The sequence below is a fragment of the Parasteatoda tepidariorum genome, chromosome 2 (genome assembly GCF_982258835.1).
Source record: "Parasteatoda tepidariorum strain Cologne lab strain chromosome 2, Ptep-v5.0, whole genome shotgun sequence".
NCBI classification, from domain to species: Eukaryota; Metazoa; Arthropoda; class Arachnida; order Araneae; family Theridiidae; genus Parasteatoda; species Parasteatoda tepidariorum.
The window spans coordinates 104810072-104834992 of NC_141756.1; the positions used below are offsets into that span (position 1 = coordinate 104810072).

General features: G+C 28.2%; 1 protein-coding gene and 1 long non-coding RNA gene across 5 annotated transcripts in view; one reads left to right on the forward strand and one right to left on the reverse strand.

Annotated features, from left to right (window-relative positions):
• The window catches only part of LOC107440418 (receptor-type tyrosine-protein phosphatase kappa), a 99662-nt gene extending 94548 nt beyond the window's left edge, over positions 1-5114 (forward strand). For 2 of the 4 annotated variants that reach the window (XM_043054733.3, XM_071177951.2), the window contains exons 15-16: positions 1497-1632; positions 3393-5114. In XM_043054733.3, the coding sequence (XP_042910667.1) occupies positions 1497-1632; positions 3393-3458 (202 nt within the window). In that variant the 3' untranslated portion in view covers positions 3459-5114. Of the gene's footprint in view, positions 1-1496; positions 1824-3392 lie in introns of those variants that run through there. The other 2 variants (XM_043054732.3, XM_071177949.2) reach the window with 2 other exon arrangements.
• LOC107440415 (uncharacterized) lies at positions 1337-24472 on the reverse strand. The gene is made up of 8 exons (XR_015431489.1): positions 24431-24472; positions 22923-23331; positions 21197-21338; positions 18953-19113; positions 14688-14895; positions 12110-12171; positions 9218-9339; positions 1337-1668 (listed from the first exon to the last, which is right to left on the reverse strand). It is a non-coding gene; the product is annotated as an uncharacterized LOC107440415 (long non-coding RNA).
• Positions 24473-24921: the final 449 nt, after the last annotated feature.

Below are 24921 nucleotides of genomic sequence, written 5' to 3' on the forward strand. Positions count from 1 at the left end.
TAAAAATCGAGATATTTGCAGAGTCTGAACTTGGGATTTCTAAAAGGCTTGTTCGTATTGTTTTATGTTTGGACATAATAAATAATGATTTACAAGATTAATTGAATGAGCAAATAAATATTTTCACTGCAAATCCACCTCTATTTTTTTCCTCTTTTTTTGTTTGCTTTCACTCCAGAATACAAGAAGCAGCGACGTCTGAATTACGAAAACACGAGCTATCCCGCCAACGGATAAAAAATACGGAAAATCTTATTTTCTGTGCGTGAAATCGGAGAAATTAGAAAATATAAGTAAAAATGCGGAAGGGTTAGCAGCTAGGACGTAGTTTGAATTTTCTTTTTTTCTTTGAAAATCGTAAATTTGTATAATTATTTTACTTCAACGACTGAATTTTCAAAAAAAAGCGGGATACTTATATAAAAAAAAAAAAAAAAAAAAAACGAAACTTTTAGAGAATAGGAGTTTTTGATAAAAAGGCTGAAATTCGAGAGACAAAAGCGAAAAAAAACCAGTTTTATCCCAAGGAAATGATTTTTAGAGAAACTTCAGAAGGAGGAATGAGGACTTCAATAATTTCGCTCTGCGGAAAATTAAGTTCCTCATAAAATATTTTAACTTGTGTAAAATAAAATTTCAGCGGAAATTAGCGGGAAAAATGGAAAAATCTGAAAAAAGGCGGAAATCCGCGGAAGAATCTCATCCCTGACAAATACACACACACACACAAAAAAAAAAAAGAAAACTGAATAACTATTTATCTAATGATCAGATTTTCATGTACAAGGTCACAAACTTAGAGGTTCAAGAGGATGACCTTAAATATGCTAATTAATTTCTGCAAGACTATATTTTAAGCTACTAAATAATACATAAAAACATACTTCCACTGAACAAACATGCCTTTTTTACAATGTATTTTGATTTCTTACCCTCAAAATATGGGGGGTAGCCGCAATCCGGGAAATATGGTTTGAACAGTTTGGTCACAAGAGTGGTCCAAAGTTTCGATCCATTAATGTTAATTTTACTTTTTGCATAATTTGCAATATTTCACAGGAATTGAAAATTTTCAATTCACTCTTCTGTCACAAATGAGTTGCTCATCTATTAAAAATAAGTTAAAAGTCTTTTGCACACAATTATAAAATTAAACAGCATTTTCATAAATTTCTATAAAACATAAGCCATAAAGAAACTAAAATTATGTTTAATGGAAATCATATTAATTTGCAGTAATTTATTATTGAAATAAAAATTTAACACTAAAAATGTGTTATTACAAAATTGTAATATTTGTCTTGATGTGTAAAACAAAATTTCAAACATTACTCTCTTTTTATAATCTAAAATTTATTTGATATCTTCACAATTTCATGTTGCTAAGTTCAATAATTTCTGGCTAGTATACAATTTAATTTTAAAATAGAGATGCTTGTTAATCAAACTGCATATTAATCAGGTTTTAAGAGAAAATGGATTTTTCTTTATTGCAGCAATGGTCGGAGTCGTGTGGGCGTGTACTGTGCAGCCAGCATTGCTATTGAGCAGGCCATTGAGCACGAAGAAGTAGATGTGTTTACAGCCGTGAAAGTGGTGAGGAGACATCGGCCACAATTGATAGAGAACATTGTAAGTACTTGGAATATTTCTTCTTGCAAAATCATGCTGAAAATTAAAGCCCAGTTTAATTTCACATAATAAGAAACACATTTTTTAAGTATAGAATCCCAAATATTCTTGTACATATAGATAAATTAAACAAAACACCTAAGAATGCTCTAAGCAGATCAATTATAATACTTTTACAGAGAAAATATGAGACTCAAAATGCAAGTAGTTGTTTAACTGCTGACTTTTCAAACAATCTGAGTTATAGTCTTCAGTATAATAACTCTTTGATAAATATTTAATATAACAGAACAGATTGAAATCTCAACTAACTTTAATCATATTAGATTTGTTGTTTTTAGAAATTTAGAAAGAATTCTTACTGGATCTGGTGAAACGGCTTACTTAAATTGTACCAATTATATTTTAAGTTTTATGCTGATTATTTTACATAAATTCTCAATTCAATGAATAAAATCACAATTACAGTTGGCACAGCGGTAAAAGACATTTCCCAATTTAAATAAATGTTTGTTATTAAAACATTTACTATAAATCGTTTGCTCAAAAAAAAAAAAAAAAAACTCTTTAAAATTGTTTTGGACAATTTAGATTGCAATTTCACGGGCTACATGTTAAAGAATTTTTAAATCAGCTTGATTTAAATCAACAAATTTTTTTTAAATATATATATTGATTTTAATTGGACAAAATTGAAAAAAAATTTTTTTTTTTTTTTTATAGTTTACAAAAGAAATGAAATATTTTAAAAATTATTTAAGGGGACATATACACCAAGGTAGGTCGGAAAAATTGATTTTTCCCCCCATCCAATTATGTTCTTCACTGTTTCAAGAATCGTAATCCAAAAGATTAAAACGAAATTCGTCATAGTTTCATTGCAAACATTAACAATGCTGAAGTGCGCCGAGTGCTCCAACAGGTTTAACCAGAGATTGTACTTGCCAAAGTTTCTAAAAAACGCATTACATTTATTATTTAAAGATTTTGAACACTTGAATTATTGATGTATTGCTCACTATGAAAAAAATAAATGAGAAAACTAGCATTAAAAACCTCAGTTTTATTTTTTTTTTAAAATATTGAAAAAAAATTTACTCGTGGGGGGCGGATCTGAGCTTATGACCCCCCCCCCCGGAAAATTTCTGGATCCGCCCCTGTAGGGGTGTGGGGTCTTTGTTTAGGACAGGTTTTGGTTCCGGTCGACGAGAGAAAGGGAATCTTTTTCTTCTGACTATTTTGTTAGCCCTAGAGTGAAGAGAAGCTACCCTCTCTGAAATGCGCTACTCTTGTTTCCATAGCAGCAGGCGTTCTCAGACTTAGTGGAGAGGGAAGTTGTACAAACTATAATGTTAAATTTGTAATCTTTGAAAATGTTACACTTTTATGGTAACAACCACACTTTCCAAAACTAATATATGTTAAAAGTTAATTTTCAAATCTTAGCACAAGATTAAAACATGCTACTTGAAAAACTATTGAAACTGTTTAAAAAAGAGCAACACTTTTTAAAGGATTTTTAACTAGGCTCTTTCCAGGACAACTAGTTCTCTTTTTCCATGAGAAAGCCTAGTATACTTTCTTTATTGAAGTAAAAGAAATTAACATGGCAGGGGGGGGGGAGAGTTCTTACCGCAGAAAACTATAAAATATAAAATTTTTAGATAAATAAATAAAAGGATGAATGTAAAATTTAGTGTCATCGTATCATGCAGTTGTACTCTTGTACTTATACTTGTTGATGCTCTTTGTACTTATAGACGGAATACAAGTACTGTTACGATCTCCTGCTGAACTACATCATGAATTTTCACCATAAGGATTGAAAGCAGCCGCAGCAGAAATAATCCCGGTGCCTTTCTCTGAAGATGGAATTATTCCTCCTTTCTCCAATGGGTCCACAAGACATATTTTTCTTAAAAGACTTTTTGTCTGTATAGTTCATTAAGATGACAAACAACAAGTGCAAGATTTTGATGATGAACTGTCCTTGCGAGGAAATATTATTTCCATTGTGGGCCTGCGTCTGTAGCAGCATTGTATTATTGCACGCACGCACACAGCTGCTAATTCTTACCATCTTGAATGATTTATTTTGATGGGCATCTTGTTCGCCCTTTTAACTAACTTTTCAATGAAGCATATCGACTGTCTAATTGACAGGATTGCATGATGGCGTACAAAAAATAATAGTCTATTTGCACCAGAAACAAACAATAGTGTTGCAGTAATGTTATACAATTGCTAGGAATATTTAGAATTTGTATATGAATGAATATGATTGTAGTTATTTTTAAGAAATTAATGTATAATATTCTTAATCTCATTAACAAATAAGATTTTTAGCAAAAATTCTATGAAATATTCAGACATGTGATTGATGGAAGAAATTATCTAAAATCGTTTTTCTCAATGTTTTTTCTCCCTTTTTTTTGTACGCAGAAGATAATTAAAAAGAGAACGAAAATTTTTTTATCTAATAATATTTTTTTACCTAGAATATTGTTTTGTTAATCGAATAAACCCTTCCTGGGGGGAAAAAAAAGACGGCTTGAAACGAATTAAGTTACCCTAAGTTCAAAATCCAAATGTAGTATTCTAAGAAAATATTTCTACTTTTACAAACACCATGTGCACATTGTTATTGATATTAAATGGTAATTTTTTTCGGAAATAAATAATTGATCAATTCATAAAATTAATTAATAGAATATTATGTAAATAAAAATTAATTTCTGGCAATTTTTTACATAAAACGTAACAAATTAAAAGTGATACATAACTAAGTTGGGTTATTTGAAATATGTCAATTGAAATTATTAAAAATGTGAGTGATTTTGTTTCTATTATTCGTCCGAAATGAATATTCTATGTTGAGTAGTATAGGCTAAATACCAAATATTTGTATGTTTCATCTCTAATTTAGTAGCAGTAATTGTTGAACGGAATCTTGTATCTATTTACAATTTAAAAACTTCTTGAAAAGGTTTTAGCAATTTTTGCAATAACAGGACCCTATTTGCACAAATTTACAAAAGCAGGACCCTGGTTGAAAGAATGTGACTTAACGCTTATTTTATGTTCACAAATTATTAGTAGTTTTTTTACAATTTTACAAAAACAGGACCTTTTACAAAATGTCCCCTGTGTATATATATATTGAAAAATTACATAGAATATTCAGACATATGATTGTTGGAAATAATTACCTAAAACCATTTTTCTCTTTTTTTTCTCATTAACACATAATATATATATATCGAAAAAATTATATATAATATTCAAACCTGTGATTGAAGGAAGAAATTATTTTTCTCCATGTTTTTTTTTTTTTTTTTTTTTTTTTGTACACAGAAAATAATTAAACAAAGATCCAAAAAAAAATGTATCTAATAAGTTTTTTATACCTTATTACACATAAAAAATATATACATATTCCTCGTTTTTCCCACTTTGCGAGTTGTCATCACATTAAATAAAAAGGATTATAAAAACTGTGAAATTTATGACAATAACTGAAATAAGATTGCTGATTAAACCACGTGTATTTACAGTAAAAACACATAAATCAGACACACAAAATTGGGAAAATTAAATGTACGCTTTGAGATTCAATTTTATATTATAACTAACATTATTGAAAAATATGCAAAAATCAATAGTGATAACTGCTGATTGAAAAAAAAATGACAGAAATATTACGTCAAATAATGAATATTCAGTTGTATGATTTAAATTTGCCGTATCATAATAAAGACAGGTTTTTAAAAATAATATGTGAAAATCAACAGTAATAACGGCCAGAAAAAACTCTAATTGGAATGCTGCATTCTAATTTCTTGTTTCTAAACAATATCGTATGAAAATATGATTTAAAAGCCCCCAACAATATTAGTAGAAATAACTGTGAAATTGCCCATTGAAAAAATAGTGGTATTGCCCCATAAAAAAGTCAATAATAAATTAATGAATTGAATTTTGCTTGTTGTAATAATGATGTATAAAAAATTTAAGGATTTAAAAAAAAGCATTGAGAAAATTTGTAGCTATTAAAACCATCAAAACATAGCATAGATGTACAATGGTATGGATACAAATTGAGCGTATCAAAAGTTATTACTTAAATGCCCATTTCAAACTTTGAAAGTTGTAATAATATCGGAATTTTATATCGGAACATTGAATATCGGAACATTGAAAAAATCAATTGCATAAACTGCAATTTTAAAAAAAAAACGATCAAAACAAGGATTTATGATGTTACGGAATGTGTTGAAAAGTTATTAATGAAATGTACAAATCGAAATTTGCATGTTGTAATATTATATTAAAAGTTAATACAATCTAATTGTAACCAAATGAAAAAAGGAGAAAATATATCACATTGATTAAATAATTCTTCTTTCACAAACTGGTATTTCAACAAAATTGCTACTGGTTAAAATATAAGTTTTTTTTTTTAAAAAATGAGCCATTTTTTCCGGCGAATAATCTTTTAAACGTTTGCCATTTTGGAATTAAATTTAAGATTACCAATTTTATAATTTTATGTTTACCTCAGTAGTCCATTAATTCTAACTGAAAATAATATGGAATTTTCTCTCAAAATTTATATAAAGTTGCCTTTTTTGCAAATAAATCTGCGTAAAAGAAATTTGTTGCGCATGAATGAGAACATAAGAAGAAAAATAAAAGGGTGCTGGTAAAGGCAGAATAAATGCCCCGTTAACGAGATTTTGCATTAAGTAACAAAATTCAGATTTTAAATCTGCAGAAACTTTGCCGGAATGTAAATTATTGATTTGCGGAAGTGTGTGAATAAATAATTTTGAGATTCTCAGAATTCTGCAAATTAGCGAAAGAATCACATGCCTGAATATTGGCACCATAAGGTATATATGATATTTAGAAAACTGACTTGAAATTTGTTGAATATTTTCAGAATATATAAAATGTTATTTTTAATTAAGAACTTTTAGAATTCTTGTGTCTTCCGTCTTTGATTTTAAAATATTGGCATGTTACAGATTAAATTAAGAATATTGTTCCAATATTTTTTAATAATATTTGTTTACTGCATTCGATTGGTTATTTTAATAATATTGGTAAAGCAATACTATTAAAATAACCAATCATATCACATCAGGGGTCCGTCTAAGTTTTTTTGAAAATTTAGACATAATTTGTAAAAATTAAAAGTTACATCAAAAATATCAATACCAAAATATAGTGAAATAAGAAATTATTTTCAAAAATTGTCACTACAAATAAAAATTATTTAAGACTGGAAAATTTCTATATATTTTTCCCCATATATTAAAAAATAAATTTGCTATTGTAAAATTTTGAGCTACAAATCGTATCCAAATTAAAAAATCCATTGTCCATAGTTAAATTTCAACTTACTGCATATAACAGAACTAGAACTACAAGTTATTTTCACTATGAAAACATTGACTAGGTCATACAGAAAAAAGTTTCATAGGAAAAAAAAAAATTCATAAAAAATAAAGGTCAATTAGAATACATTTATAATAATGTAAGAAATAATGTTCAAATGCTTAGAATGATGTTCGAATTTTGACTTCCTGTATGTACCGTATGTACTCCCTGTATGTACCGTTAAACAGCAGTAAATTTGCCCTGGACAGACCCCTGCACATGCCTGAAAATTCTCCCCATATATTATGTTTAGAAAACTGACTTGGTTTTGTTGAATATTTACAGAATCTATAACGTTATTTAAAAAAAAACTTTTAGAATTCTTGTGTCTTCCGTCTTCGATTTTGAAATTTTAGCGTACCACAGATTAAATTAAGAATATTGTTTCAATATATTTTAATAATATTGGTTTACTGTATTCTATTGGTATTGGTTTGTTAGTAAAACTTTTTTTAATTATATTTAATACTTAAATAATCACATTCCCCTTTAATTGGAACAAAGTTATGCATAAAAAAATAACGTCAACTTGTTCATTGGGGCTATTACAATTTTACTTATAATATATTAAATTTTTTCTTCCGTTTTACCCATTAAGAGTTGGACCAAACTAAAACACGAATTATAATATTTCTCAGTCTGGCTTAGACTGTACAATTAAAAACTAACAGTGAAAGTTTAGATATTAGTCTTGCTTAGCCCTATATTTTTTGAAGAACTGTACACTAAGGAAATAACACAGTGAATAACTTCTTATACATTTCCGATCAACATTTTTCACAAAATAGTGTACAGCTCAAAGCATTGTTAAAATATAATATATTGAAATTTAAAGTGTTATACACAAAATTATGCAATGAAATAAAATATTGATTGCATGAGAACAAAATACTCTAGTTAGCTTGCCAGCTTTTCTGTTTAATATACACTAATTCTTTTCCTTCTCAAAATAAATAGGATCAATTTACATTTTCTATAAATGAGTAATTTACATTATTAAAACTAAAGAGGCACATTTTCTAGTGTCATATTTTTTAGTCTCTGCATAAATACATAAATATTTTATAAATATTATGAAAATGTATAAATTTAGAGAACATCAAAGACAATTCAGGGTTATTTTAAAGCATACGGCTTGAAAACATTTCCTGGATTGCTCTTTACAATGTTTTAAGTGAACCCAAGAGATATTACAAAATGCACAAATTAGTATGTTATTAATCACATAGTTTTAAATAAAAGTAGGCATGAATTAGATAAAAAAAAATTAAACAACCCTAGATAATTTTTTTTTTACTTGTGCATGAACAGGGGTGATTGTGGTAGAAAGTGAAAAACCCTGAAAATTTTATGGGCAAAAAATCACTTTATAGACTTCATATTTAACATAATTTTTTGCATTTATAATTAAATTACGTACTAATGCAAAACATATCACACCTTTAGAGTAACTAATTCAAGAAAAAAAACTTACTTCTTACAAGAATCGTAATATTTGATTAAAAAAACAAATTGTAATATTGAATTTTTGAATCGTTAAAATATGAATCACTGTGCATAATTTTTAGATAGTGTGAATACGAATCGCAATGCATAGTTTTTAAATCACTTCTAAAAATTCAAAAATTGATGTGTGATATTACAAATGTGTGAATACAAGTCACGATATTGGATTTTTAAATCTCGTGAATACGAATTGCAATATGTAATTTTTTAAATCTGGTAAATACAAAAATCAATGTTTGATATTAACATCACATTAATAAGATTCGAGATATTAGCAGATTAAGGCACTGTTCCAAATATTCAAAATGGTGAAAATCCGACAAACCAAAACAATCAAATTGGCGGAAGAATCGCATAGGACGTAATTCTTTACGTAATTGGTGAGAATGCATATGAACGTCTCATTAAGGGGATTTAGCAAAATCTTCAAATTTCTGTCGGATTATAAGTTTTTGATTTGCAAAGTCAGTGAACCAATGGTCTGGAGATATGCTGAATTATGTGATATTCACACAAAACTAGCATGCACTACTTCTGGTTTTTGAACCCAGAAGAATTTTACAAAAAACTCGGAATTCCGGGACACCCCCGGAGTACAATCACCCCTGTTATGAAGTTATCAGCATGAAAAACTTACCTGCAACTTATAAGCTGGTAGGTTTGATTAACAAAAACTTCAAAGTCAAAATGCAGCCGACATATACCATGTTAGGATAAGAAAAGAGGCAATTGTGACAACAAGGGTTATCTTTCAAACTCCTGAAAAATGTACATATCTCACTATTTTTGCCAAAAAAAAAAAAAAATGAAATTTTTACTGAAAAAAACATTTTCTTAAGAAAAAATTATTTTATATGAGGGCATTATATAAAGTTTGTTAGTTCATTTGCAATATCAAATTACACTCAAATTAAGAAAATCCTTTCTTTTTCATCATAAATTCTAAATTTGCCAGCATTATTCAGTAACTAACTAGGAATTTAAAACAAGCTTATTTTTACATTCAAAATGATAAACATATATCTTACATTATTGGGATTTCCTTTTAACAAGACACAAAAAGTCTTATTTTCAATTTTTGTAGGAATTTTTAAAGAACCTTTTTCAAAATCGTAGTTTACACTTTGATTCTTAGAATAGCAATTTTCTTAATACTCCAATTATTTAATTAGTGCTTATTTCTGCCAAAAGTAAAACATTAAAAAGTGTGCATTATTATTGTCTTTTATTATTTTCTTTTATAATAATTATTTGATGATTAATTTCTTCATTTTTTCTAAAAGAGAAATACTATTACATTTTTTAATAAAAATAAAGAACAATGACATATAGTTTGTCTAAAGTAAGAACTCCCCATGCCATTTGTCTGGACCCCTGGCGGTGACTATGGTAATGAGGCACAACCATTTCAAGCAGGTGTGTGGGGTCATTATTTAGGACAAGTTTTGGCTCGGGTCAGTGAGAGAAAGGGAATCTTTTTCTTTGGTCAATTTTGTTAGCCCTAGAGTGAAGAGAAGCTACCCTCCCTGAAATGTGCTACTCTTGTTTCCATAGCAGCAGGCGTTCTCAGACTCTGTGTCGAGGGAAGTTCTTACCGTAGACAAACTATAATGGTACATTTGTAATCTTTGAAAATTTTACACGTTTATGATAAGAACCAGATTTTAAAAAACTAATATAAGTTGGGAGTTAATTTTTCAAATGTTTAGTTATTTAATTTTTTTAAATGTTTAGTTCAAATGTTAGCACAAGATTAAAATATGTTATTTGAAAAACTATTGAAACTGTTTAAAAAAGACCTAGACTTTTTTAAAGGATTTTTAACTGGGCCCTTCCTATGACAATAGTTCTCCAGTTAATAGTTTCCATGACAATAGCAGGGTCTAGTATATTTTATTTATTTAAGTAAAAAAAATTGACATAGCATAAGAGAAACCCTGTTACATTTTCATAAAGATAAGTGATTTACAATTACAGAGTTACGATAATTTTTTTAAAATTGTTGCCGTGTTACAGTAACAATGCTAAAATGTTATAGTAACAGTTTAATTTTGCAAAATTATTAAATGTCTGATGTCAATAAGGGAAATGTTTAGTTATTTGGGGTTAATTCATGTTATTTAATATGTTAAAATGTATTACTAATCAAAAATATTAACAATCTGGTTGACTTAGAAATGCCTGTAATAAGAATGAAAGCAAAAGATTGCAATCAAAACTTTGTTCAGTAAATCATAGACACGTGTTAAAAGCAGAAGAGGAAACAGGAACAGAAACATGTTAAAAACAGAAGAGTGTCATACATAATAAAGAAAAAACCATTGAAAAGAAAGAAATTTTTGATCTGTGTTAATTTTCAATCATCAGTATCTTAAGCCATTCATTTATGTGTTATGTTACACAAAGCAATAATTTTCCTTCTTTTAAATCATACTATTTTTAATCATTTCTACAGAAGTTAAGTATTTACTATACTATTAGTCTTTGTTTCTAATTTTGAACAGGTAACTCATATATTTATGTTTGGAAGTATCTGAATTGTTAATTTATATTTTTTAAACTTAAAATGACTGGAGTTTTTAAGATTTTACAGCACTGTTGTTGTAAATATATCTATTATAAATACTGTATATCAATTTTTGAATTTTGGATAGTTTTATGTCAATAAACGATTATAGTAAAATACTTTTGACTACTGTTTGATTTTAAAAACATACACTATACTAATACACTGTTTAAATGCTTTTTTGCGAAAATTTTATTTACTTATCAGGGTGCGTAGCCAAATCTTTCAGCAAAAAATAAGCACCGTTTAAGTGCTTTTTAAGCATTCAAAAATATTTTTAAACACTATATACATTAACAAAATACAAAATAATTTTCAAAGACCTTAAATGATCACAATAAAATAACTAGTTTCTGATCAACAATTCCTTTTCTTCATTACATTAGCCATTATAAAATCAAGAGATTTTTTTGTTCCATATCAGAGGGTGGAAAACAAAGTTTGAATTGAGAATATCTTGCAAAATACGGCAGAGTTGCATACGAGAGTGCAATAATCTCACCAGAGAAGCATATACAGACTCGCAAGTAATTCATCAAACATGTAAAATGACTGGCGCTTTCAAACGCTATGGACCAGCAGTACGCTGAAATGGATTGTGGTTGAATGAATTGAGAAAACGTTGAATGGAACAATGTGAAAAGCATACTTTTGCATAATACGCGGCGAAAATGAACTTGGTGAAGAAAAAAAATCTCATTTTCGAAAAGGAAAAATTAAGCACTTTTTAAAAAACAATGAAAAAAGCACCTTAAAGGGTTTTTAAATAAGGAAAATCGAAAATAAGCACCTTTAAGCACTTTTTAAAAACGCTACACACCATGCTTATGTTTATTCTAAGTCAACAAGAAAACAATAAAATAAACTATAATAATATAATAAAAAAGTCAAGTACGCTATTATTATAGAAAAAATTTGAAAACAAATATAATTTTCAGTACGAAAAATTATTAAATTACTCACTCTGTACTGCTCTGCACTTTGTCTACTGCAAGGAGCTATCCCATACTTGCCAGGGGATTGAACTAAAAGAGAGATTAATATTTGAATAAAAAGATTTTACAATATTTATAAATAGAATTACATAGATAAAGATAAATATTTGGATTTTGAAAGATATAAATATTTGGTTTAAGAAAAATATTTTACGAAGAATGAAATATAGTTTTCAAGTGAACATAAACTCTTCTGTCGTTAAAATCATAATGTTTTTTTACAAGTAAGAAAACTTTCTCCTTGCCATTTTGTATTTAAAGTTTAATTTTTGATGAAAGAATATCAGTTGAGAAATTTTACCCTTCTTTTCCAAAAAAAAAAAAATAAGTGATAAAGGGTCACTTCACTTGATAAGGAGAAATAGCAATTGATAATTTTTGGAAATTCTATGGCATCCTTCTTTAAAATGTAAAGCTTTGAATTTACATAGTAAACAATTCAGTACTGTACATTTGTCGGTGATTAGATGTTTTTAAAATTCACCTTTTATTTTAGTTTACAACAATATGATACTGACAAAATTCTTTTAACATAAATATCTCTAAAATAAAGATATATCGAAAATTGAAAAAACAGACAAAAAATGCTGACTTTAGAATAGAGTTTGTGCAATTTTGTTCACAAAAAGAAAAGGAAAAGAAAGAAAGAAAAGAATCAATTCAAATTCTTGAATAACACACATTATATTTCTTCCATTCTAATTATTAAATGACATTATATTTTTCATAATTTGAAAGATATTCACAGGAGAGTAAATATTCAGCACTTGTTTATTAGGGAAATTTAATAAAGACAATTAAGAGCATCTTATCTATTGGGGGAACGCTTTACTATGAAAAATATAACATATAATTTCAGGACAACTTAACAAAATTTTGTTCTTTGAACAATTTTGTTAATTTTTAATTTAAATTATAATCAGAATTAAAAAATAAATACAATAAATTTTAGAATTCAAACAATATATTTAAAAAATGTAAAATAACTGATTACTAGATATGAAACAAGGCATTAATATCTTGAAATAATTATTAAAACCCCCAAATTTTGAAAGATTGCTCTGTTTCAAATAATTTTAAAACAGCAATTTCAAACTGCTTAATTCTAAGATTGATTGATTTTAATACAAAAACAGATTTTTATAAAATCAAATGCATGATTTTTTTTTAAAAAAATAGCACCATTTGCATTTATATTTCTTTGTTTTTGTTTAATTTTATAATTTTTGTTTTTAATGCAAAATACAAATGTTTATTACTTATGTAACAAAAAAAAGGACTTATGAAAACAATTAAAATTTTTAATTGATGAAAATATCTCTAAACAAGCTACTTGTAAGTTAACTAGCCAGATGTAAATGATTGCAATTCAAGTATGCAGCTAAGAAACAATCTTACAACTAAATTTTTTTTTTAAATCTTAAAAAAAATTTATAGCTACATTTTGTAAATTAGGGTACAATTTTATTAGTTTGAAATTTTGATTGAAATCACAATTTACTAGAACTTGAAAAATTTGAATTAACAAAAACTAATACTTATAAATTTTGTTAGGGTAAACAAAAACATACTTCAGGTTTATTTTTTATTCTTTTTCAAAAATATTTAGTTTTCTTGAAAGAATAGATAAAATAATTACTCTTCACATTTAGGTGTAATAACTAAAAAAAAAAAGTTGAAATCATTCAAGAGAATATCGATTCAATATTTAAAATTTCATAGCGTAATAAACGATATAACTTTCACTTTAATTGAGATTGAAGAAAAATGTGAACAAAAATTTAGTTAAGTTTATTTAAACTCAGCATTTTTCTTCCCATTAAATATTAATCACCTACCTTTGTATGTAAGAGATGCTAAAAAGAATACTATTTACTAAGACAATTAGTTCCAATCTGTAATTTAAAAAAAAAGATGTTGAAAGCCTTACATTTAAATTGGGTAAATCAAAAGGCTCAGGGTACAAAATATTCAGATTTACTAACTGTTTAATATTCAAGAACTTTTGAGTTTTATTCAAACATTTTGTCACAGGCCTTAAGGAACATTATCAAAAAGATTTTATTAGTTTGTACACATTTTCATAGGTCCGTTTATATGCCTATAATTTCTTTTCTTTTAAAAAAGTTATAAAGTGAGCTTAAATAAAAAAATTACAATACAAAAAATGTTAAATATGCTATGTTAAATAAAAAACAAAGACAAAACAAAAAACAATATAGATCATCCTGATACACATTGATTGCTGGTCTGGAGATCTCTGATAAATCTTGATACACATATCCCAATGATTAAAAACCCTAAAGATTAGAAATTGGAAGAGAGTTGCCATGGATAGGAGGCACTGGCGTTTGTCAGCTGTTGAGGCAGCCAAGGCCTGCAAGGGGCTGTTGCACTGACAAAGATGAAGAAGAAGATATTCTTGTTACCATCCTTCTCTACCCTGAAGCAACATTCTACACGATTCATTAAATTAAAAGAAGCACTTTATATTGGTATTCTTTTATTATTGATTTTGAAAAATACATACAGGCAAAATAACTTACTAATTTGTACATACACATCTTGTATTGGAATTGTACCTAGTCGTTTTGTAAACCATCTGAAGGAAGAACATTCTTAATGGTTTTTGAGTTATGGTGTTCCTTTCTAGAGGCGAAAAATGCATCATCTTCAGTTAATTGAGCTTCTTTTACTTCCATTTTAGGCAAAATCGCATCCACAACAGTTTGATCGTAGTTAATTACTGTACACCTAGGAATTTAAAAGAATATCACATTAGATTCAGTAGCAGGTGACAGATGACCTTTAAATTTGCATGCTAAATATACAATGTTTCAGTCAGTTTTGTACGCACAAAATAAAGTTTATTTACCAAATGAAAGAAAATAAATAAAACAATAAAAAAATTAAGCATTTATACCTAGCTAAAGAAATTATTACATTTAAAGTTTTCGTAAAAATGATTTCAATATTTTTCAAAAATAATTTCAAATTATTTTAAAAGAATTGGTCAAGAATAAAGATTAGAACAAATGTTATTTGAAATGCTTTTAAAAACATTAGTTTACAACGGTTAAAAAAATAATTAAATTCAAATTTTCATTAAATTTTAAATAAAAATAAGTGAAAAAAGTACTAAAAATAAATGAACAAAGTAATAAAAATAAGTGAACAAAATTGTTCATTTAGAAAACTGGGCTTTGAAACTATAAATCTTCAAATCATTTCATGTAATATTTGCTCTAGATTTTATTTGAAACAAAACTTTCTTGAATTCGTTTCAGTAAACAAATTTCTAAAATAAATCCCTTTCATTTGAAATAAAATATGTTCACAACAATAAATTCAATTTTTCAATACAGTTTATAAAACAAAGTGATATAAAATGAGTATCTTAAAAAAAAAAAAAAAAAAAAAAAAAAAAAAACTATGAGTCTTGAATCATTCTAAATTTAAATTATCTAAATTGTTGTATAAAGGTCATTTTTAATTATGAGTAAACAAATGTATTATTTAATAACTCATCTCAACATGTTTAAATATGTAAAGTTGGCCAAAAGAAATCAGTATTTAAACACTTATTTACACATCAAAAATGTAAAACTTAGTCTCTTTTTTAATCTTATTTTATATGCGGGACAATTTATTTTGCTGCCCAGGCACACGTCAGACAAGATAGGAAAATCAAGGCATACATTAGATGTCTGCAAGTTAAGAAGAACTGGAAAAGGGTTTCATTTATTCTAATAAATACAGGGTATCTGCTACATTTTAGATTTTCAAATTCATGACTTTCCAGGACAAATTCAAAGAATTTTTCATAACTTCACAAAGTTACTATTTTCTCTGACAAAAGCACAACAATAAATTTAAAAGAGCATTATAATAACATTAATTGAAATGATAGGTACAACTAAAACAGTTATACAGTGCATCTTCATATTTATTTTAAGTTTAAAAAACAGAGTAAAGAAAGAGTTGAAGCAATAAAATAGCTGAAAAAAATAAAAAAGCAAATAATTTTTTTCTTTTTTTTTCTGCAGAATTACATTCTAAAGATACTTTTCTTGTTCATCGGAAAGGAAAAAAATACTCCTGATTTTTCTGTTCTCATTTCGAAATAAAAAAATTCGCCAATCACTGGCTTGCTTCAGCTAGAATTTTAAAATGATAAAATCAAAAAAATAAATAACAAAAATTCTGAAATCACAGAAATTTAAAAGATATTTTGCTCTAGAAATGATGTTTTTTCTTTCATTTTTGTAAAAGAACACCATAATTTTTAAAGAATATTATAAAAACATTTTACATTTTAATAAAATATGACTGTGAGTAAGGATTTTGTTACAAATTCAGATATTCAGTACACCATGAAGTTGGGGGGTGGGGTAAATTCCATTTTGAAAATTAGACTTTAGGGTGATCTAAATACATGACTTTCCATGATTTTTTTAAAAAAAAAATAGTTAAAACCATGACATGTCATGACAAATTTTGTTTAATGCCGAAATTCATGACTTTCCATGACTTTTTAGGTGCACTGTTACCCTGTAAATATACTACATAATTTTTAATTTTGTTTGTAAACATCTGATTAGATTATTTACTTATCATTTACTTTATTATACTTTATTATCATTTACATTATTTATTATAATTGAGTTAATGTCACACATTTCATGCCACTTCAGAAGAATATTTATGAAAGTTACTGCTAACATGCTTAATTTGAAAGTATGCTTTCAAAATATATATAGGCACCAACTGAATTAACTGACTTGTTACAAAATCTTAGCTGGAAAATTTTATTTGATTAAAAAACTTAAGATGATAGAATAATTCAGAAGAGACGGATACAATACTTACAATGTGCCACTACCATTAATTTATACTTCAAGAGCTATTCATTAAGATATTCATGCATGAAAATGTTTCTCGGTTAAGTGTAAATATACTTATATAGAATTACTGCTACAATCACACACACAAAAATTAATCAACTTTCTAAACAAATGTAATTCTTAGACATTCATAATATTGCAAATGTGAAAGTTATGCAGTAATAGAAAACAATTATAAACACAGTTATTTTATTATAAGTCTTTTAGAATTTTCTGTTAACTGGGCGAACATTTATATAGGCTAATCTCCAAAAAAGGCTAAAAAAAATTTTTAAATTTTTTTGCAAATATGAAAGTTATGCAGTAATAGAAAACAATTATAAACACAGTTATTTTATTATAAGTCTTTTAGAATTTTCTGTTAACTGGGCGAACATTTATATAGGCTAATCTCCAAAAAAGGCTAAAAAAAAATTTTAAATTTTTTTGCAAATATGAAAGTTATGCAGTAATAGAAAACAATTATAAACACAGTTATTTTATTATAAGTCTTTTAGAATTTTCTGTTAACTGGGCGAACATTTATATAGGCTAATCTCCAAAAAAAGGCTAAAAAAAAATTTTAAATTTTTTTGCAAATATGAAAGTTATGCAGTAATAGAAAACAATTATAAACACAGTTATTTTATTATAAGTCTTTTAGAATTTTCTGTTAACTGGGTGAACATTTATATAGGCTAATCTCCAAAAAAGGCTAAAAAAAAATTTTAAATTTTTTTGCAAATATGAAAGTTATGCAGTAATAGAAAACAATTATAAACACAGTTATTTTATTATAAGTCTTTTAGAATTTTCTGTTAACGGGGCGAACATTTATATAGGCTAATCTCCAAAAAAGGCTAAAAAAAATTTTAAATTTTTTTGCAAATATGAAAGTTATGCAGTAATAGAAAACAATTATAAACACAGTTATTTTATTATAAGTCTTTTAGAATTTTCTGTTAACGGGGCGAACATTTATATAGGCTAATCTCCAAAAAAGGCTAAAAAAAAATTTTAAATTTTTTTGCAAATATGAAAGTTATGCAGTAATAGAAAACAATTATAAACACAGTTATTTTATTATAAGTCTTTTAGAATTTTCTGTTAACTGGGCGAACATTTATATAGGCTAATCTCCAAAAAAGGCTAAAAAACTTTTTAAATTTTTTTTGCCTGTACATATATACCTGTTGTAAGTTCTGTTTTCCATACATGCAAAACAAAAACAACACAAGAAAAGATGACAAAAAAAGGGGATTAAGATGCAGAGTTAAATGAAAAAAACATGTGTGATTGAATTGGGAAAGTAATGAAATTGGTATGAAAGCATTCAATTTATGCTAAAGTTCATTAAATTTTTCGAATTAAAAAAAATAACTAACATTTTTTTAAAAAATTTTGTATTTAAAAATAATGAACTATTTTTTGTTTTAAATAAGTATGTATATCTCTCTCTTTTTTTAAATAAAATTTTAAACAACGTTTTACAAGGAATTGACTTTAATTAATAAATTTACTAGCAAAGGAAAGCAGACTAAGAAAATTTTATATCTCATGAATAAGTATAAATCTGAGATAGAAAATTTATATTTCCCTCATTTTTTATTCTTCAGTAAATTTAAGAGTTAGATTTATTTTTATATTTATACGAAGCATAATTTAAAATTATATTTATATTTTGCACTAAATAAACAAAAAGTATTTTTCGGGGATGCATTTGACCATAATACAAAAAAGCAGAAGTGCACCAAACAATGTATAAATAGAAAAAATATGCAACATTATGAATTAAATAGTCAATGTGATAGTAAAAAAATAATTTTTTAATTAAAAATATATAAATAAATTTTAAATTTCCTTAAACAAAATCTTGCTTAGCATAAATTGTTTTTTTTTTAATAATTTAAAAAAATCAATAACCTTACATTTCTTTAATGGTCAAAGGATTTCAGCAATCTTTCTTCAGTTCATGTATGAAAAAGGTTGCCTTTGAACTGGTTGACTGTAGAGAGTGGACGTTGGAATAGAAGGAGCAGACATGGTGGATATGGGGTTCCATTGCTTCCAGGAAAGTTTCTAAATGGACCTGAATGTAATAAAAAGGAAATGCTTTATTGCAAACAGTAATACAAATAATATTTCTTAGTTATAATTCAGCAATACCTCAATGCAAATTCCCTTGCCATTTCATTTCTCTAAATTTGCAAAAACCTTAACTTTATTTTTTTTCTTATCTTTTTTTTGTCTCACATTAATAAGTTTGAGGGGAGAGTTGTTATTGACAATGTCAACCTTCATCTATGAAAAGGTACCCCACCATAGAATCGAGTTAAGTTGTCTTATATACTAGTGAATTGGTATTATATTTTTGTAGTGGTAGATGCACTACAGGTTCAATTGAATGTAGATTTTATTGGTATGAAAGTTAGAGGTGGTTATACTGTGCTAAACTCCTATCACATAATGTATTTAAAGTAATAAAATCAAACAGTGTTACTAATCCTGACATTGAAATTGAACAAATCAAACAAAAGGAAATATTTTTGTTAGGGTGTGCCACAAGGTTGTGGAATTATATTTACTTAATGAAGACAACTTCAGTCAGTAGGTTATCAGATATGTAACTGCTGGTAGAATAACTTATCTGAATTTATTTTTTAACGAGTAGTTTCTTATTTTTTAATATTTAATTATTTATTTATATTCCATTTTATACCTCGATAAAGACTCATTTTTGTGCATAAAAATAACATTTATATAATTAAAAGAGGAAACAAAAACAAAAAAAAAATATGTAAAAAGTTTTTTCTTCTCGACACATGGAAGTTGTAGTTTGAAAAAAATTACATATTACTCCTTTTACAGACTTTATGAGTCATTAATCTATTCAAAAAAAATATTTTAAGAAACATGAAATCCGTAGCAACAATTGAAAAAAGATTGATGATAAAACTTGGTGCAAGAGTGGGTACAGTTGTGAGTTGTCACACTATAAACAGTATAAAATGTTGATGCAAGAGTTGTGTAAACTGTTAGAGACAGACATCCGCCCTATTAGACATGTTTTTCTCTGACAGGCCACAGTCAGCTGGACAAGTGACCTGATTCCTTATTTAAGGTACAGGTTGTGCCCTTTTTTGTTTTTCTATATACTAGTCTTATATTGGATGACAGGGGTCTGTCTAGGTTTCTTTTAAGAGGTACCTATATAAGAGGTACCTATTTTTAGACATAATTTGTGAAAATTAAAAATTATATTTAAAGATCAACACAAAAATATGGTCAAGAAAGAAAATATTTTCAAAAATTGTCTCTACAAAAAAAAAAAGCATTTATGATTGGTAAATTTCTATATATTTTCCCCCATATATTCAAAAATTATTTTGCTATTGTAAAATTTTGGACTAAAAATTATATCCAAATTTCAAAGTCCATAAAAATCATTGTCCATAGTCAAATTTCAACTTGAATTTAATAAAAAAACATGTACTTAAGAGTACTGCTGCTAAAGTTATTTTAGTTATGAGAATATTTTGAATTGGGTCACACAGAAAAAAGTTTTACAGAGAAAAAAATGGTTCATAAAAAAAAAAGGTCTGTCAGAATAAATTTACAATAGTGTTTAAGATAATGTTTAAATTTCCACTGCCTGTAAAGTTTATAGAGGGAGACCAATTAAACTTAATAATCAAAAATCTTTAACACTGTAATTGGCATGTAAAAAAAGTATGAAGATTTCTGTATTGGTATCTGAGATAAAATGGTTGCAAAGTTTTTATCAATGGTAATATTTCTGTAACGGCCAATTTAAATTTCCAAAGCGATTTTAAATTTCAGAGGGATTGTGACACAAAGTCAAAAACCCTGAAAATCTTATGTGCAAGATATCACTTTACATACAATACATCTTTCCATTTAACATAATTTTTTGAAATAAGATTAATAGTTAAATTATCTACCAACAAAGAATATCAAGAAACATGGATTCCCGTGATATTCCTAGAAAAATCATTTGCCCGACTATTCATTTTTAGACCTGGAAGGTTGATACAAAACACATGGATTTCGGGGTACTGCCTGAATATAACCACCCCTGAAATTTGCTTGTAAAACAAACAAAACATGTTAAGTTTTACATGGTAGAAGTTATATTGTGAAAGTTGGTCTACTTCTGCATTGTTTCCTAGTTTCTTGCAGGTTACAGGCCACTACCTGGAAGCCACTACCTTACGGGCTACTAATGTTGGCGATTATTTTGCTGTAGACACCAATATGAAAATCTCCCCTGGCCAATGGTGGCAGAAAAGAAACCTAAAACACAAAACAAAATGGAATCACAAAAGGTGCAATCAAATCTAAGAAATTGACTAAATAGCATTTTTAAAAAATTTTGTTTTTAATTCAAGAACCAGGCAATTTCATTTGACACATTAGATAAGTCTATTAAAGGGGTCTGTTTAGAAGAAATTTGAGTCCGTTAATGAACTCTTCACAAAATATCTTTTCATAAAAGCAGACCCTTCACAAAATAATTTATCTTTTAATCAGACCCTTCACAAATTTGTTTACCTTCATTATTCTTTTGTTAATCGAATAAATCCTTCCCAGGAAAAAAAAAGACGATTTGAAAGTTTTTCAGATTTTTCTAAGTTTAAATTTCAAATGTAGTATTCTAAGAAAATATTTCTACTTCTACAAACATCGTGTGTGCATTCTTATTGATATTAAATTGTAATGTTTTTTTGTAAATAAATAATTGATCAATTTATATTTATTCATAAAATTAATTAATAGAATATTATGCAAATAAAAATTAATTTCTGGCAATTTTTTAAATAAAATATTATAAATTTAAGAATTGTTTAAGTTTACTCAAAGCGCAACACATTAAAAGTGATGCATGACTAAGTTGTGTTATTTAAAATATGTCAATTGAAATTATTAGAAATGTGAGTGACTTTGTTTCCATTATTCGTCTGAAATGAATATTCTGTGTTGAGCACTATAGGCTAAATACCAAATATTTGTATGTTGCATCTCTAATTTAGTAGCGGAAATTGTTGAGCAGAATCTTGTAATTATTTACAATTTAAAAAGGTTTTTATCATTTTTTGCAATAACAGGACCCTATTTGCACAAATTCCAAAAAGGAGAACCCTGGTTCAAAGAATGTGACTTAACACTTCTTTTATAATTACAAATTATGTAGTTTTTTCACAATTTTACAAAAACAGGACCTTTTACAAAATGTCTGGACAGACCTCTGTATTAGCACAAACAATTGCAGTTATGGAAATATTTCTAAGAATATTAAGACCAGCATGCTGACTTCAAAAGTTATCATATTTCATTTAATAAGCATAATGTAAACAACGGTTACTTATCAGTTTTAGTACCATGTTTCCTAATATGTGGTAACAAGGTCAAATTTTACTTATATAGGTGACAGGTTACCAATAATTAACAAACATGTATCAAATGGGACAGTATTGTGATCCTTAATGATGACAACTACTGCCTTTAAAAATCACGGGGTGATTTCCGTATCATGATCTGTGGCAGAATAATCACCAAGTCTTAGCAATTTCCGGGCTGTGGCCCATGAGAAACTAAAAAAAATATTAACGAAAGGTCAAGCATCCACAGTTTTTTTTCTTTTTTAAATCTATTTGGAATCTTGAGGATTGTAGTTGGAGCGGAAATATTCCCTAAATCACTATGTAAAAGTAAATTTGGATAACACGAAAATGACTTTTGTGTTGGCCAAAATGGCTGACGGATATTTCAGTATTGTGATCTGTCACACCAACTACCATCGCCAAATTAATTTTAAACTTGCAAATTTTTAAAAAAAATTCATGTAGAGGTCTGTCCAGGGGTGGCTACGAGTTATACCTTTTGAGTTGATTCTTCTGCCACAGATCACAATCTCATCAAATTTTATTTGGATTAAAAAAATATTGAGATACATTGTTAAATGATCGATATCTTTTAAAAATACATCACGATATCAAATTTTGGCACTTCAAAGTTATGATAACAACTCAAAAAAACATGGTTTTTACTTATTGTTAGTAGCAAATTGAAGTAAAGCTTGCCATAAGTGTTTTGTTGTTATCTGAGTCTTAGAATGAACGATGATAATTTATTTTGTTTTTAGCTTTAGATTCAAGAAAACTGTGTCTGAGCAATAAGGTCTTTTGCATCTCCGTTTCCCAACTATCATTGGCATTTTGTCCATATTCAAGCAAATACTCATTGTGTGTGGTATAATATATTTCAAATCGCCGTTTTAAAATTTCAACTGGGGTATTGAGTATTGAGTATAGTTAAGTGCTGCGAGCTCTCTGCTTATCGCTTATAGCTCTGCGTTTCAATAAATAAGGCTCATTTCAGGTTGGGGGCTGGGTAGATAGCACAAGGTTGGAGCGAACTGCTAGAATCTGTTAGTTGCTTGGAAGAATTTTAAGAGGGATTGGATTTTGGTCCGGGAGTTGAGAGACAAGTTAACCAGATCAGTGAAAGCTGGGCTCTGCAGGGATAAGGATTGATAGAGGTCTTTACGAGCATTTTGATAAAAGGAGCAGTCCAGGAGGTAGTGTTCGTTCGTGTCTATATGTCCGCAGTTGGGGCACTTAGGACTTTCTACTAACTTGCACTTATGTAGAATCGCGTTGGTTGGAAGCGTTTTCGTTCGGAGTCTGGCTATTAATACATCTAGTTTTCGGGACTTGATAAGTGGGCGGTAGCCTTGAGGTTCGTCGAGGTGCGGAAAGGGTTGGAAGTATTTGCACTCTTTCCATTCTCTGTGTTCTTTATTGAGCTCATCTCTCAAAAACATTTGACAAAGATCTTGGGGTGATGAAAGGTGCGTGATAAAATCTTGATTAAGTGCCTGTTTAGCGAGTTGGTCAGCTTGTTCGTTTTCTGTAATACCAGTATGGGATGGGACCCAGATAAATGAGAGTGACTTCGCAATTTGGCTAGATTTGGCTATTTGGTCTAGGAGAAGTAGAGAGATTCTTGGAGATTTTCTAGTGCCTTTGGAGAGGGACTGAAGTATTGAGTGGCTGTCTGTTAGCAAGGTATGATGTTCGTAGCTGGTAACACAATGTTTGAGGGCGAGGAAGATCGCCAATCCTTCTGCAGTGAAGACTGATGTTTGTGACGGAACTCGGCCAGAGACCGTATAACCTTTAGAGGAATATATACCCACGCTGGTTCTGTCCAATTGTTTTGATCCGTCTGTTGCCAGAATAATGCTGTTGGTAAGGTTTCGATAGCGAAACTCTTTAAATAAGGCTCTTATCTGAGGTGGGGCTAGATTCTTGGTTTGGAATGCAAAGTTGTCTAAATGAATGACGACGTTTGGGGGAATTGGAGTAGGGGTATGGTATTTCAACTGGGGGATTCAGCATAACTAAGGCAAGTTGATGACGGTGACTGACGGACGTTTTTGAAGCTCTTTGCAATATTTTGCTTATAGCTCGCATATCTTACAGTGAAAGATAGGATGAAGTTTACAGAAGTTAAGATTTTAACAATATAGGAATGAATTATTTTAGAGTATTATTACATGAAATTTTAGAGCATTATCATATGAATTTTTCTGCTGTTGTTGTAGTTCATTTACATCACACTAGAGCTGCACACTGGGCTATTGGCGACGGTCTGGGCAACATCCCTGAGAATGATAGCGGGTGGGTGACTACTTGGATCAGTCTGCGTAGGGACCGAGGGTGTGCGGTATTGATCCTCGTTAAGCTGTGCTACCGTAAAGTGGTCGACTTCACGCGCAGGTTGTCGGGCTACCGAAGCGGTGGTGCCATCCCCTCCGCAGAGGATCAAAATTGTGTTGGCATGTCTTCGGATCATCCTCCGGGATGTTTCCCAG